General features: G+C 33.1%; 1 protein-coding gene across 10 annotated transcripts in view; it reads right to left on the reverse strand.

Moving 5' to 3' along the window:
• Window positions 1–17,065, reverse strand: part of DDHD1 (DDHD domain containing 1) — a 119,819-nt gene that overhangs the window by 47,584 nt on the left and 55,170 nt on the right. For 2 of the 10 annotated variants that reach the window (XM_054447376.2, XM_054447374.2), the window contains exons 2-6: window positions 13,134–13,307; window positions 12,484–12,504; window positions 5,579–5,680; window positions 2,902–3,030; window positions 1,368–1,515 (exon numbers count right to left, since the gene is read on the reverse strand). In XM_054447376.2, coding sequence (XP_054303351.2) covers window positions 1,368–1,515; window positions 2,902–3,030; window positions 5,579–5,680; window positions 12,484–12,504; window positions 13,134–13,307 — 574 coding nt within the window. The remainder of the gene's footprint in view (window positions 1–1,367; window positions 1,516–2,901; window positions 3,031–5,578; window positions 5,681–12,483; window positions 12,505–13,133; window positions 13,308–17,065) is intronic. The other 8 variants (XM_063651601.1, XM_054447375.2, XM_054447379.2 and 5 more) reach the window with 4 other exon arrangements.

Genomic DNA, 17,065 nt, shown 5'->3' on the forward strand with positions numbered 1-17,065 from the left:
CATGCACACGTATGTTTATAGCGGCACTATTCACAATAGCAAAGACTTGGAACCAACCCAAATGTTCATCAATGATAGACTGGATTAAGAAAATGTGGCACATATACACCATGGAATACCACGCAGCCATAAAAAAGGATGAGTTCATGTCCTTTGTAGGGACATGAATGTAGCTGGAAACCATCATTCTGAGCAAACTATCGCAAGGACAGAAAACCAAACACCACATGTTCTCACTCATAGGTGGGAACTGAACAATGAAAACACTTGGACACAGGGTAGGAAACATCACACACCGGGACCCACCGGGGTGGGGGGATGGAGGAGGCATAGCATTAGGAGAAATACCTAATGTAAATGATGAGTTAATGGGTGCAGCAAACCAACATGGCACACATATACATATGTAACAATCCTGCAGGTTGGGCACATGTACCCTAGAACTTCAAGTATAATAATAAAAAAAAAAGTTGTATTTTTACTTTAATCCGTTAGCTGGCATTAAGAGATGTTACAATAAAAAGTGAAATAAAACTCAGCACTGCATTATTATTATAGAGGTGTTGCTGAGGACATACTTCCTAGTATCATACACTGTTTGCTTTATAAGGACTCAAGGCTTTATAAGCCTCAGAATCAAATAAACTGGGCTTGTCAACAACAGACTTGTTCTCTTGGCATCATCTATAACTGATTATATTTTTCTTTATACTGGTTGCTAGCTCAGAGCCAAATTTGTGGTGGAACACTTAATCCTAACACGCCCTTTTAACAAAGTTGTTAACGTTTTTGAAACATGCAAATATCACATATACCCCCTAAAACATCCTAAAAAGTTTTAGGATAAAGCTGAATATAAATAAACTAATGAGGTAAATAACCTGTCTGGTGTGTTGGTAAATAATCCACTGTTTTCCACATAAAATTCAGAGTTCAGTTTCCTTGGGTAGCAATTAATCGGATAGGTTAAGCTGCTAACTGGCTAATTCTTAGCCTTTTTAGAGTTGTGCAGCTTTGCAGCATTCTTAGTTTCTGAAGTTCAGAGAGTAAGATGTAACTTGAAACTACATCTTTCTCCTGCTTTCAACGTTAGATTATAAATTAACTTAATATAATTAGATTAAAAAAGGCTTCCTTATCCCTCTTCTCCATACTGTGGGGAGAAAGATCAAACACTGTCATCAACCTGTAGACATAATCCCTCTCAAAATTTGGTCCAGATACTTGATCTATGACTTAAGAGGTATTAGAATAGTTGGCACTGGAGGAACATACAGTGGAATTAGTATACTGTTAATATCTCTTATACCCTGGATGAAAGTTTGGATTCTAGATTAGATATAGAATGTATTCATCAAAGAACTTACATGGCTGTATTTTTGATAATTCTTCCTTGGTCCATTTTCTGCCCAATGCCATGCACAACAAATACAATATGGGTAGTCTGTGATGGCTTGTCTTCTAATGTGGCTTCTTCTACATAACCTCTATGAAGTCTGGTCCCACTACTTGATGCTGTAGAAAAATTATAATTCTAAGTTTACTATTTAATCTGAGAAATAGCATTCCCACAATATGTTAAAAAAAAAAAAAAGAAGTAAAAGGAATATTATGAAAAAATTTCACTGGCTGTGGGGGAGGAAATAAATATTGTAAGAAGGTATATATTGATCAGCTGTGATATAAAGTGAACTGGACACAACACCAAAGCCAGAAACCATAAAGAGAAAGAAATGGAAGGAAAGAAGGACAAACTGAATATATAAAAATGTAAAGCTTCTATATTATAATAATAAAATATCAGGAAAAAAGAAATGGCAAACTGGAAAAAAATATGCAAAATATAACACATAATTACTTAAGTATACAAAGAGAGCTTACTAATTAAAAAGTAAAGACAACCATTCAAATAGCAAAATAAGTTAAATTTATGGGAGGTAATTCAGAAAATAAATATAACTGATTAATAAACATAAAAAGATATTCAAAGCACACTTATTGATGAAATTAAAATTTTAAAATAGGATATAAAAATTTTATCAAACTTTAAAATTCTTTTCACATTTATTTTTTGACAATGCTCTCACATCTTCCCCAGGTATCATTCTCTATTTTCATTCATTTAGTCAAACTTCTCTAAGGAGTTGTCAGGCCAGGCACTGTATGTCAAGCCTGTAACCCCAGAGCTTTGGGAGACCAAGGCAAGAGGATGGCTTGTGCCCAAAAATTTGAGACCAGCCTGGACAATGTAAGGAGACTCCGTTTCTACAAAAAAATAAACTAGCTGGGCATGGTGATGCATCCCAGTAATCCTAGTTACTGAGGAGGCTGAGTTTGGAGGATTGCTTGAGCCCAGGAATTAGTTCCAGGTTATGATGTGCTATGATCACACCACTGTACTCCAGCCTGGGGGACAGAGTGAGACCCCATCTTAAAAATAAAAGAAGAAGAAAAAAAAAAAGAGTTGTCTATTCTCATTGCTTCCATTGCTTCACCTTCTACTTATGCTTCAACCCATGCCGATCTGGTTTCTGCCCCATCAATCCATCTAAGTCACCAGTGACCTCCAGGTCACTAAATACAATGGAAAACTTTCAGTCCTCATCTTCCTTGACACTATATTTCAACTGCCACATTTTAGGTTTAACAGCTTTTGTGCTTTTAGAAGTATAAAAGATATTTATTAATTTTGTCAAATCATTCTAAATATATAATTATTCCTTGATGAACACATGTCAACTCAATCAGCTTAATAAAAGTTTCATTTAAAAAGGAATCTGTCACTAAATTTAATATATTTAAAACATACTAAAAACAGAATATGAATGGTCTATTTTGAATATAAGAGAAAAAGTCAGATTCCCAAAATTTTGATAAGCTCTAGTAATATTTAACAATTACCTTTAGAAAATCCCAGTTTTTGGGTAACTGTTCTTGCAATTTTAGATGTTGTTGCATCACTATAAAGATATACTTCATCCACACTGTGCCAGTCCACATGGTTTCGACTCAACTTGAAACTATGAACAGCTATTGCAAAAAGGAAAAGCTAATTTGAAGGTCTCCAAGACAAACTTTATTTGTTTGAAAAATTATAACACTCAGATTTTAAAATCAATATGTTATCTAACAAACTCAGATATGGAACTTAATTCAATAAAACACTATTTCACATAAAAAAAGTTATGTGAAGAAAGTAATGGATAGGGACTTTATTTTATAAATGATTAATCCTGCTACAGGGCATGGCAACTTTTTAAACCATTGAGTGACTTAACTATCATAATTTTAACCTCTAATATACAGCTTCTATGTGTTTTGATAATTAAACAACTGCTTTCCCGGGTGATGTGGCTGACTCTTCATTGGGTCTAAGGCATATATACCTCAAGCCCTCAATAGCTTTGACAGAGCAACTTAACTTCAGTTTCTTCTACTGATTTTACTAAAAATATCAAAGGATTTGTAAAAATTTCACTAAGTGGCCAGGTGCAGTGGCTCACGCCTGTAATCCCAGCACTTTGGGAGGCCGAGGCAGGCGGATCATGAGGTCAGGAGATCGAGACCATCCTGGCTAACACGGTGAAACCGCGTCTCTACTAAAAATACAAAAAAAAAATTAGCCGGGCACGGTGGCGGGCGCCTGTAGTCCCAGCTACTCGGGAGGCTGAGGCAGGAGAATGGCATGAACCTGGGAGGCGGAGCTTGCAGTGAGCCGAGATCGCGCCACGGCACTCCCGCCTGGGCTACAGAGCAAGACTCTGTCTAAAATTAAAAAAAAAAAAAAAAAAAATTTTCACTAAGTGCTAGACAAAATAAGACTCAGAGGGGAAAAAATTTACCTTTAAACTGGGAAAAAAATAATCTATTAGAAAATGAGGTATTTTTGGAATGGATAGTAAAGCCAATAATTACTGGATATTGCTCATCATAGCAGAAATCCAAAATTGAAAGATATTTTAGTAATACAAAATTAAGGAAATGTTTTTCTACCATGATGTTCAAATCAGTATGGTTGGCTGGGTGCAGCCAGTCATGCCTGTAATCCAGCACTCTGGGAGGCTTAGGCAGGAGGATCACTGGCGCCCAGGAGTTTGATAGCAGCCTGGGCAACAATAATGAGACCCCGTCTCTTAAAAAAAAACTAAAAAATTAGCTGGGCATGGTGATATGTGCCTGTGGTTCCAGCTACTTGGGAGGCTGAGGCAGGAGGATCACTGAAGCCCAGGAGGTCAAACCTGCAATGAGCTATGATCATGCCACTGCACTCTAGTCTGGGCAACACAGAGAGATCCTGTCACAAAAAAAAAAAAAAAAAAAAAAATCAGTATGGTTGCTGCATTTCTGTAACTGGGGATATGCTTGGCGAAAATGAGGCCTTAAAAAAATTCCAAACCTATTTTCTTTAGGAATTCATAAGCCCCAGGAGCCAGGGGATGTGTCTTGATCATTTCTTATATCCCTAGCACCAAACAGAATGTCCTATCACAGTGTCTGGCACATACCACAAATACAGCAATGTTTGTGGAAGTAGTGAAGAAACTGATATAACATATCCATCAATTCATAATTTGATAATTCTTATGTTTTGAGGGCCTTAAGCTTTTCCTTTATAGCTCTGGTATATAGGTAGGAAAAATTAACATACCCATCTTCAGAAAGCTAAGTACCTTCAAATCACTATGCTTGATTTATTTCCTTAAAATTCTTTCAGGGCAAAATATTATCTCCCATTTTACTTACAAAAATACAGAGGTACAAAGAGACAAACTGACCTGCCACAGAGTTAGCTACTGGCAGAGTCTAACCCTTCTGATTTAAAGATGGGCTGAAAATAACCTCAAGCTAAATATAAAAAGACATAGCTCTGGTCAAGATGTATGATCATAAGACATTTTTATGATAATCTATTCCCTACTAGGATACAAGTACATTATGAGGAATTGTACTTCTTAGTTATATTAAATGTGCAACTTCAGAAGTTTATGAAAAACCAATTTATATTTTACTTACCTGCCACGGCACATTACTAACACTGTACACCAGATCAAGATTCAATTAACATAATAAACATAAATTATATGTTCAGTTCCAAAGAAATTAATGTATAAGGTCAGCTTTTTAAACAAAAGAACTTTTCATAAACTAAAAAAAATCTTTGCAAGGGTTTAACAATCACTTTTCTAATTACATATCTGATCCATGCCACTACTTCAAGCTCTTATATGTTTCTAAACCACATTTTTGTTAAAATAGTTGTGAGCAACTGATGCTTAAAACGTTAAACTATGAGACCAAGATATTTAGAGATGAGTGTTAAGCCAGAAAAATTATTTTCTTCCTTAAATCATCCACATATCATCTTAAACCATTTTAATGTTGGGGAACATCTGAATATCCTGTTACTGGACTATACACACTGTTTACCAATATTTATACACATAATAAAGTAGCAGTGAACAAACTAATACAATGGACACATTTAAAAAAAACTAATAATTTCTATGCTTTAAATGCAACTGAATACTATAAGCCAGGAATATAACTACATGGAGAAATAAAACTACAATTACTGTACCTTGGGAACGCTTTCGTTTAAGACCTGCCGCATCTGTACTCTCCTTATATCTTCTCCATTTGAACAGAGAAGGGAGGGAGAAGGGAGGGAGGTGGTAGACAACTAAGAAAGCAAAAACACTGAGCTTCAAAGTAAATTTTAAATGAGATTTGCCATTTTGCCTTTTTGTTCTAGTATTAACTTTAAAAAATGAGTTGTATTTGAAAAACATTATTCTAAATGCTTCATTTATGATTTCTAAGAATCAGTAAAGCAAAACATTAGCATAATGTTTATCAAATAGCTGCTGTTACTGAAAGAAAAAAGGCAAATGATATCTAAATTTATTAAAAACAACTGTGATTCTCATGTTTAATGTCTTTGCATAGAAAGAATTTTTAAAAAAGAACATAACATTTTCAAACGCTAAGAGATTTATAAACTCCATCTTTACAACACTAAGGTTATTTACTCTCACCAAATTTGTGACTGACATAGCCAACAACTGATGTACAAATTGAGAATGCAATAAATAACATTTTACATATCTAATGCAACCTTCTGAGAAGATACCACAGCATACATTCTACTAGATGCTTCCCACTACTGAAGTATAATGGAACCTTCCCTTAGAGGAAAAAAAAATTCTTTTCTCAACTCCATTCAAGTTATTAAAAGACTTTAAAAAACAAAACTTTTACTAAAAAACAAAAATCAAACTGGAAGCTCTGCTTTTAGCTTCGCTTTTGAAAAGACTGTAATAAAACAATGAAAAATGTCATTAGTAAAAATGTATGCTGTGACAACTTGTAAGCACTAAATAGACAACACAGAGTAAAGCTAGGCATAGACCTGATATTTGGCAAATCAGTAGATAACCTTAAAGTCAACATTTTCCCTGTCAAATTTTGGTAGTTATATAAATTTCTTTATATTTTAAGTAAGCAATTATTTAAAAGTTCACTTGAACTTGAACCTTACAAATTAGTTTCTCACCAGTTAATAAATTACAGAATCTTTATGATTAGCTCAAATTTATGTTCAAATACATTTGATTTTCATCCTCACTCCCTTCTATATTAATGTGACATTCAAAGGTTAAATACTGCTCAAATACAAAAATATTTAATTCCTGTTTTATAATACTAGAAATGTAACAAATCTGTTGAATATGCAGATGTAGTATATGCAAAGATTTGTGTAATAAAAGTAATTGAGAAATGCTTACAAGACACAATAACTATATCTATATGTAATTAGATGGCTATAAAAACTATAAACTGGAACTAAAAGCTGTGCTACGTCAGGATTATAAAAACATTTCCTTGTCACAGAGAGGTAGAAAATGACAACTGATGCAATTTTCTTCACTGAAAATGTTTCTTCTTTCATGTGCCTTCTGGTCAGTTACTGAGGAGCAGATGTACCACTTAGACCAGGAAACAGTTTTAAACAAAAAATTCATTAGGAAAAAGATGCTAATATATCAAAGTAAATCAAACTGACACAAACTTGAGACTTTACTGCTTGAAACACACAGATTTTGTAGATCTGGTAGTAAAACTAATGTGAACCAATTCTATATTATTAAATATTAAAAGAGAACGAAATGAGAAATGTATGGACCATTTGACCATGTTTTAAAATTATGTAAACGCTTTCAGAAAGCTAGCCAAGATACACAAACGAAGGTTTTCTTTTCTAAAAGAATAGTATAATTTAAGGATTAAAAAAAAGACAAACACCCCTATACACAGAGAAACAAAGAAAAAATATTTTTTCATCCTCCAGAGAAACATATTTAAAACATTTTCACAAAATTAAACAGACATGGTTCTTTCTTTTCAAATGTAATTCTTATTTTCACTTGAAAGCCATTTGCTTTATTTATTACACATCCTGTAGCATACAGAGCTTAACTTTTTCAACCCAAAGCACAGAATCAGGAGTACTATGATAAGTACAGTAGAGGAAAAAAAGAGTTTACTATCGATCCAAACAAAGATCACTGTTAAAGAAAATTCAAGTGCCAGAAAGCACTATTTAATTTTCTTTCTTTAAAATAAAGTTTTAGTTAGAAATTCTTACATAGTATTAGCAAAAGATGCATAAGCTCAAAACACAACTGCAAATGCTAATTTATTAATGCTAACATTTAATAAAAATTTTAATATGTTAAAGTCTTACATAGCAATGAAAAAGATTTAAAATACTAAAAATATTTCCAATAAATTTCCTTACTATATCTTAAAGAAACTTTCTGCACTATATAATTCTGAAAGCACAAGAGTATCACAAAAGAGGGTTACTGCTGCTGATGACATACTAATTCCTACAACAGAAAAACTAACTTTTCCCTTTAGAAAAGCTGGCAACCTGAAAAATTCCAACCCCAGGGAAGCAGTCTTACACATCTCTAACCTGCCAACTATAATGAGAAAATTCCTGGCAATCTTTCTTGGACCTCAGAGAAATAAAGTTAGATAAATTTATAAAAATTAAGTAATCACTAAAAGCTAGAAGGTGGGAATCCTCTTAGTCACCAAAGAGAGAAGAAGAGGAAAGCTAGTTAGAAGGTGAGCACCCCTCCATTTTTTTTAATTGAGCTTTGAAATGCTATGTTCACAGTATGGGGTATATTTATTCAGCTACAGGGATAGGAGTACATACTTCATCCACCAACTTGTTAAATGTCATAAATCTTTAGAGACACCAACACCTGTGCTGCTATGGCACCTGAAATTACCTGGAACAGTAAAAATTCCAATCTTTTACTTTCAATTTATCTGTGATTTTTATAGTCAGGTCTTGTGTTCTTAAACAATCTGTCACTTTGCCTTTTAATTGGAGTATTAATTATCTTATATATACAAATATATTTATATTTGTTGTTATTGATATGGGTGAATAGGTCTGCCATTTTTCCATTTATTTTTCTCTTTGTCCCATCTGTTTTTTGTATCTCTGTTCCTTTTTCTTGGTTTATTTTGGGTTAACTGAATATTTTTTAGTATTTCATTTTAATTCCTCTACTAGACTTAAACTTTGTATTTTGGAATAATTTTAGACTTAACAGAAAATAGCAAAAATAGTACAGGGAGCTATGACATATCCTTCATCCAGCTTCCCCTAATGTTAGCATCTTGCATAACTATAGTATAATTATCAAAACTAAGAAATTAACAGTGGTACAATACTATCAACTAATATACAGACTTTATTCAGGCTTCTCTAGTTTTTCCACTAGTATCTTTTTCTGTTCTACGATCCAATCTAGGGTACCACATTGCGCTTTGTTGTCATGTCTCCTTAGTCTATTCTGTGACAAATTCCTCAATATTTACTTGTCTTTCATGACCTTGACACTTTTGAAGACTACTAGTCAGTCAGTTATTTTGTAGAATCACCCTCAGTACAAGTTTTCTCATGATTGAAATGAGTTTACTCATTTTTTGGGCAGGGTGATGTGCTGCACTTACCCATTCAGTTCAACCTATTTTTTACTGATTACTACGCATGTTTGGATAAATAAGATGTAAAATGAGTGAAACACTAATCCAGCAGTAGATTTAAGTATTAATGTTTACCAAATTACTTGTTGACGTCTTGATTTCTATTTTCATGTTTCATCCCAAGTGAAACAACAGGCTTTCATTTGTTAAACTGCTAAACATTTTCTAGCCCAGGAGGTAGGGTAAGAAGAAAATCAATTTTCACTTTAACTCTCACACAGAACTAAATTTAGATTAAAGTATCTAAATCACAAAGTCATTATCTTTTTGTGGGTTATCTTTATTTGTATGCTACAAAGAGTTACACAGTGTACCAAATTTTCATTTTTTTAAATTCAATGCTCATTTTGAGATTAGTAAGGAAAGTTAATAAGGAGGAAAAAATTAAATACAATTGGCACTCCTTATCTGCAGATTCAACCAACCACAGACCAAAAATATTTTGGGAAAAAAACAATAAAACAAAAATAAAAAATATTATCAATAAAAAACCAACACAGTATACAACTATTTACATGGCATCACATAGTATTAGGTATCATAAATAATCTAGATATTATTTGAAATATACAAGAGAGGGCTGGGCACAGTGACTCACACCTGTAATCCTGGCACTTTGAGGGGCTAAGGCAGGAGGAACACTTGAGCCCAGGAGTTCAAGACCAGACTGGGAAACATAGTGAGACCTTGTCTCTACAAAAAATTAAAAAAAAAAAAAATAGCCTGGTGTGGTAGTGTACACCTTCTTGGGAGGCTGAGGTGGGAGGGTCCTGGAGCCCGGGAGTTAGAAGCTGCAGTGAGCTGTGATTATGCCACTGCACTGCAGCCTGGGTGACAGAGAAAGACCCTGTCTCCAAAAAGTAAAATAAAATATGTAAGAGGATGCTCATAGGTCATGTGCAAATACCACTCCATTCTATTAAAGGGACTTGGATGTCCTCAGATTTTGGTATCTGGTGGTGGTAGGGGGCGCCTAAAACCAATCCCCCACAAATACCAAGGGACGAATGTACAGCTAATCTGTTTGTGGCAAGAACAACCCTAACCAAATAGCCAAGGTCAGAAGAAAAAGGAATTATTATTTATTTTAATGTCCCTGAAGGCAAGAACTATTAGTTTCTTTGATATTCCCTAGAGCGTTTAATAAACATCCCTGAATATAGTATTTTAAAATGTTTTAAATTATTAAATGAGGTTTTTCCAGAAAGCCTTATGTGAATAATTCCACCGCATTGTGATTATCTACTCACTTTATTCCAAATATCTTTTCAGACTATGTAATATTGACTGTCTAATACTATGTCTTCTTGTACTTACTCTTTTGTAACTGTTTTCATCTGTTGGCTTTGTCTACTCTAATAGGCTTAAAACTCCTTGAGGGTAGAAACCTCGTCAATTTCTTTCACAAAAGTGCCTACCACATTACTACACATGGCATCATTCAAAATCTGACAATATGAACAGTCAAGGCTTTATACATGAGAAAACTTAGGTGGAAAGGGTATTTTCCTCCCTCAAACTAATGAAGTATAAAATTTCAGAAGCTTAGAGGTAACAGTAAATTAATTAAAAAGATTATATTTTTTAGTCTTTGTAGTTAAAAGTTTGAATTATTTTTCCAACAATGGTAGCTTTTTGGATAGCAAATGTTCTTTCCTTAAGACTTTGTTATTATTTTCAAATGTACTACACAATTTCCCATAATTTTCAAAGTCAGAGGTCACAAGATATAAATATATGCTTAATACTGAATAAAAATAAAGTGACCAAAAATTATGACAAAGGTATGTTCAGTTGAACATATCTTTGCTAATAACAGAACATGCTGAATCTTATATGCCACAGTACATTATAAAAAAAAATTTTCTTCTAATGAACCTCAAAGAATCATCTTTTGAAAGATTACAATGCAAAAGTGTTCTAATAATTTAATAATTTTCCATTACTAATTAAAATTTTACTACTCCATGTATATCCATAAAGATAACAAAAAATATTACAATATCCTAGAGATTGCTACCCTAGAACTGATATATACACTCACACATACACATACGCAAAGACATTCTAAAAAATGTACTCACACAAACCATCTTCTTACATCAGTCTTATTTAAATTCAAACACTTTGAGAAAAACTGAAGTATCTTGCTACATTTCGCATTTAAGCAGGAAGCAGAAGTAAAAAGGACATATTAAATTCTAATTTTTATTGTAGTAAAAACAAGATTAGAAACAGGCAGAATCTAGAGAAGAAACAGAGCTGATGATTAATCTCCACAGGATGACTTAGCAAATGGAAAAAAAAAAGTTCTGAACACAGAATGAGAAAGGGGAACCATCTACTTGTATTTTTCATACTCATCCTCTTTCTCCTCCAAGCTCCTGGATTTTTTTCATGTGTTAATAATAAGAAATTCAGGTGGCTAAACTGGGTTTGTGATGGTGAAATTGACATTTTTGAGGCAGAAGACTTAGGGGAATTAATAGAAGGAAAAAAAAATCTGGAACTCAGACGTTTCCAATGGCAATAAGATTATTTTATGATAAAAGGTCTGTCCTTCAAATACTATGGAGTAGACTTTTGAAATTATTCTGACCAATAGTGATGAGAAGTTATAAAATATTTCAGTCACTACCATAAGATCACAGATATATAAAACTTGCTATTTTTACTATAAGGAGAACAAAGTATTATATGGCAATCTGTAGAAACATACCTAGAGCTCTTATATTGGGCTGCTCCTTATTTATTGATATGTAAGAACCTTTAGCTTAAATTTTACAGTGAAATAAGGACATATTTGATTCTATAGATTAGGAAAATATATTTAGAATTTCCAGAGTATGGTATCTGGCACATAACAGACAACTATTATTATATAAATTTGCTAGCTTTAATTGCTAATTTATTCAGAAGTCACAAGTTTCCTCAGTTATGTAGACTTTTAATCAACTAGATGCAAATGATATTTTAATTTGATATAAGCTAAACTACACAGTTTCCTTGCTTGTGACAAATGTATACATATGTTCAGAGAGGTAAGAGAGAGCAAAGAGTGGAAGAGAGAAAAAATATGGAGTGTTACTAACAATAAGAAGAAAAAATTCCCCTGCCAACTTAAAGCTTACTGCTGACATTAATTATGTTATGTAAACAATTACTTCCAACCACATAATTTGTTTTTTTCAAGCTTCATTCTGTAAATTACCTGATCAATATTGAGTTTTTCTGCTTTAGAGATGTTTTAGGAGGGGAAGGGAAAAAAATCAATTAATATTTTAATTCACTAGATTCAGTACAGCTTGCCAAGAAACCTCCCAAATAAAGGCTAGCATGGATGAAGAAACGCTTTTAGAAGAAAAACTTCAGACAAATCTACAAATTCTAATCTACCTGTACAGTTATACTCACCAGAATAGTTGATCCCACTGCCTGCAGTAAATGGAACAATAGAAGTATTTTTAACTTTACCACATATTTTGAAGTTTACTCAAGATTTAGACACACAGTGAAAACGTGGTAATCTTAGCTACTATACAGTATTTTTAACTAACAAAAATATGCAAGTGCTGAATAAAGAAATGTAAGGAGTAGATTGTTTCAAATTAAAACTTGATATGGTTCTCTATAGGGGATAGCTGAGAGATACACAAAGATAATTAAAGATTTTTTTTTGAACTTCAGGAAAAGAACATTGAAATATTAATGAAACTTGTCTTGATATAACGACAAGGAATTTTTTGGTAAAGTTCAATTTCCTTTGATAACTAAAAAATTACTAAAAAAGATTAAATAGGGAGTGCACTGTAACAATCTGTACATTTATAGTAAACTGTGTTAATATCATGACACTTACCATACATATTAAAATAAAAATTGAGATAGTTCAGATATTTATAGCAGTTAATTTTTAAATTCTAGAATAATCAAATGTTTAAAAAAAATCAAATTTTCTAATTCTAAATCTCCTGAATTATTATGTCAAATTTACAAACTACTCTAAACTTTATCAACAACTTACTTGGTTTTTAGAATATATTAAATGTATCAATTGATCTTACCATCTTTTCCATCTATGGATTTTGACACTTCAATATCGAAATTTTCCTGCATCTGCTGGCCCCTAAAACAATTGAGATGTTCTTGCTCAATTAAATTACTTTCTTCCTCTTCTAGAGGCTGCCAAGTGCCATCAATAAACCACTGTCCACGCATTACTGGTATTTTATCAGCCTCTGAAAAAGAGAAATCACAGAATTATACACATTTTAAGATTCAGCTTCCCCAAAAGAGACATAGTATCTACAATCTTATATTTTGCTACTGCTGTCACAAAAACAGATTTTCATGACCCAATACAATCATCTAAACTTTTATTTGTATTTATTTATTTTGAGATACTTACCTTGCTCTGTTGCCCAGGATAGTGTGCAGTGGTGTGACCACAGCTCACTGCAGCCTTGACCTTCCAGGCTAATTTTTATATTATTCTGGTAGAGATGTGGTTTTGCCGTGTTACCCAGACTGGTCTCAAACTCCTGGGCTCAAGAGATGCGCCCACCTTGGCCTCCCAAAGTGCTAGGATTACAGGTATGAGCTGCTGCGCCTGGCCCATTTAAAGTTGTAAAATCCAGATTTTGAGCCAGAGTATCATATTCTATAGCATATATTTTTACTTATATTAAATTATTATGCCTAAAAATCACTTTAGCACTAGAAAAATAGACGAGCAGCTATGTATATAATTGAGACCCTGAGTAACCAAAATTAGTAGGCTAAGGGTTTGTTAAAACGAGTTTCATGCAAGGCTCTGATGATAGGTCCAATGTCTTAGAAAATATTAATATAAAATCCAGAATAGTGTTTAGAAATAGTGTGTGTGGTAGTAGTGTGTGGCACTTTTTAGAGCTGCCTTGGAGACTAGAGGCTTCTAGTACATATACAGGATAAATGAAACTATTATATTAGTAAATATTTCATCTACTTTAGGGAAAAAAATCAAGAAAAATTTTCTTGGCTAATTTTTGATGAAACACTATCCCTAGAAACCTAAGACTTTTAGTTGTTATTTAAAAAAAACCACAACTGTCAGCTAAGCTGTCTTGAATTCTTTAAAACAATTTTTTAATAAAGCAAAAATAAAATAAAAATAACAAAACCCTAAAAGTAAAAAGCAAAATGAAACAAATGGATCTAATTATGTAGAATGCTGGTGGTTTAATCACATAAAGAGAAATTATTTCAAGTGAATTTAAAACTCCATCATCTGTACATACATATTTGGAAATAAAGTATGGAGAAAAAGAACTGCAAACATCTTAAACCTTTTGCAATAACCATATTGTTAGTAATACTATTTGTATTACTAATTTGAAACTGTAGGTTAAGATGAATGTATTAATTTTATTAATATCATTAGGAACCTAGATTTTAAGCATAAGACAAAAGAGATACAAATATAAAAATCAAATAAATAAAGCTTGTAATCATAAATTTTAATTAAAAACTTCAGTATGAACTAACGATATATTTTCTCTTTGAAAAAATGTCCTAGTAAAGGCCTAGAACTGAAGACAAACCCAGTATAAGTGAAAACTCCTAATATAAAGATTGTGAACTATAAATATCATTTCCCATTAAAAGAAACCAAGAGTCCTTGAAAAAAATGGCTAACTTTAGGTTTGAGACAAGAAATATACTAGATGATCTTGAGACATCTTGTCATACCAGATTTGTACTGTGACGTATTTAAAATTTTCTATTATGTGTTTCTATTGCTACTTGCATTCTCCTATATTCTGCTATAGTGATTCTGGTATATTTAGATGTTTGCTGTGTCATTTGGTACCTAGATACTAAAAAATATATTATAACTTCATTGTGAATTATGGCTTTAGCCATTATAAATATACTCTGTCATGCTGAATAGTTTTTGCCTGGATTCTACTTTGTTTAGCAAAATGGAAACTCCTGATTTCTTATTTTTTCCATTTGCCTGTAATATCATATACATTCCTTTATTTTTGATGGTTGGAATCACTGTTTTATATGTCTCTTGTGTAAGGCATAGAATTGGGTTTTGCTTTATAAAGCCATTTGAACATCTTTTTATTTTAATAGATGAGTTAAGCCCATTTATGTTTACTAATGATTGACATATTTGAACTCAACTCTATATTATAGTTACCATGTTTGTTATTCATACTTATTCTTTTTTTTCCTTTATGTGGTATTTCTGCTATTTTTTGCTTTTTTGTACTTTCTTTTGGTAGTTAGGAAAATTTTAATTTTCTGTTACAGTGGTTCTCTCTCTCTCCTGTGGTGGTGGTGGTGGTGGTGTGTGTGTGTGTGTGTGTGTGTTTTAGAGTAACTCAAATCGACTTTTTGCTTACTTTACCTTTTAATATCTGGTCAATCCATTTAAAAGGTATTGTATGACTCTCACTTATTACCTATATTGTGGACAATAATCTTAATTCTCTCTTTGTTGACCCACTTATTTTTAGTTTTATTCTTTTTACTTTGTCAGAACATATAAAAATTACATCTATGTCCCCAACACTGTTTTAAGTCTTGGATCTACATTTAAATATAGTAAATTATCACCACATATTTCCTAAATTCTTGTGTGTTCAAACTGTTTATCTGATACTCTAAAGACAGGTTGGCTAGTTTGTGCTTTATGTCTTCGAGTTTTTAAAAATGGTGCTCTACTGTAGCCTTCCTTTGAATATTGTTCTAGGCCAAGCGCAGTGACTCATGTCTGTAATCCCAGCACTCTGAGAGGCCGAGGCAGGTGGATCACTTGAGGCCAGGAGTTCAAGACCAGCCTAGCCAACACAGCAAAACCCCATCTCTACTAAAAATATAAAAATTAGCTGGGCATGGTGGTGCATGCCTATAATCCCAGCTACAGGAGGTTGAGGCATGAGAATTACTTGAACCTGGGAGGCAGAGGTTGCAGTGAGCCAGGATCATGCCACTGCACTCCAGCCTGGGTGACAGAGTGAGACAAAAAAAAAAAATATATTGTTCTTAAGGAATCTGATGTCAGCCTGATTTTATTAATAATATAATCTTTTTTCCCCTCTCAAGAGGCCCAGGAAAAAAGTCTTTAAAATCTAATAGTTTTACTAGGCTATGACTCAGAGCTGTTCTGTATTAATCTGTCCATGATGGGGCCTTTTAATATGTAAAATTTGAAATTTCCTATTATTTCTGAAAAGTGTTGAGTTATGGTTTAATTAGTTCTGTTCTAGTGATTTGCTTTTCTTCTTCAGGGACTCCAATTTTAAGTATGTTAGGTCTTCTTTTGCCTGTATTGAATTTAAACTACTTTTTACATTCTCTTGGTTGTTTTCCTTCCTTTTATCAATGGCTCTTATTAGATTTTTATTTGAATCTATTCTCCACGAGCACCTTGTAATTAATATACAGTAGTCCCCCCTTGTCTGTGGGGGATACATTCCAAGACCCCCAGTGGATGCCTGAAGCCTTAAATAGTATTGAACCTTATAATGTTTTTGCAATATATACATATTTATGATAAAGCTTACTTTATAAATTAGGCACAATAAGAGATTAACAACAACTAATAATAAAATCCAACAATTATAACAATATGCTAGCATTACCACTCTTGCACTTTGGAGCCATTATTAAATAAAATAAAGGTAACTTGAACACAAGCACTTCAAAACCACCACAGTTGATCTGATAACCAAGACAGCTACTAAATGACTAATGGACCAGTGGCATAAACAGCTGCATATCCTAGACAAAGGAATAACTCCCATCCTGGGCAGGATGGAGCAGGATGGCTGGAGTCTTCATCACACCAATCAGAAAAGCATCCAATTTAAAACTTGTAATTGTGGCTGGATACAGTGGCTCATGCCTGTAATCCCAGTACTCTGGGAGGCCGAGGCAGGAGGATCACCTGAGGTCAGGAGATTGAGACCAGACTGACCAACATGGTGAAACCTCATCTTTA

This window comes from Pongo pygmaeus, chromosome 15 (genome assembly GCF_028885625.2).
Source record: "Pongo pygmaeus isolate AG05252 chromosome 15, NHGRI_mPonPyg2-v2.0_pri, whole genome shotgun sequence".
In the NCBI taxonomy this organism is placed as follows: domain Eukaryota; kingdom Metazoa; phylum Chordata; class Mammalia; order Primates; family Hominidae; genus Pongo; species Pongo pygmaeus.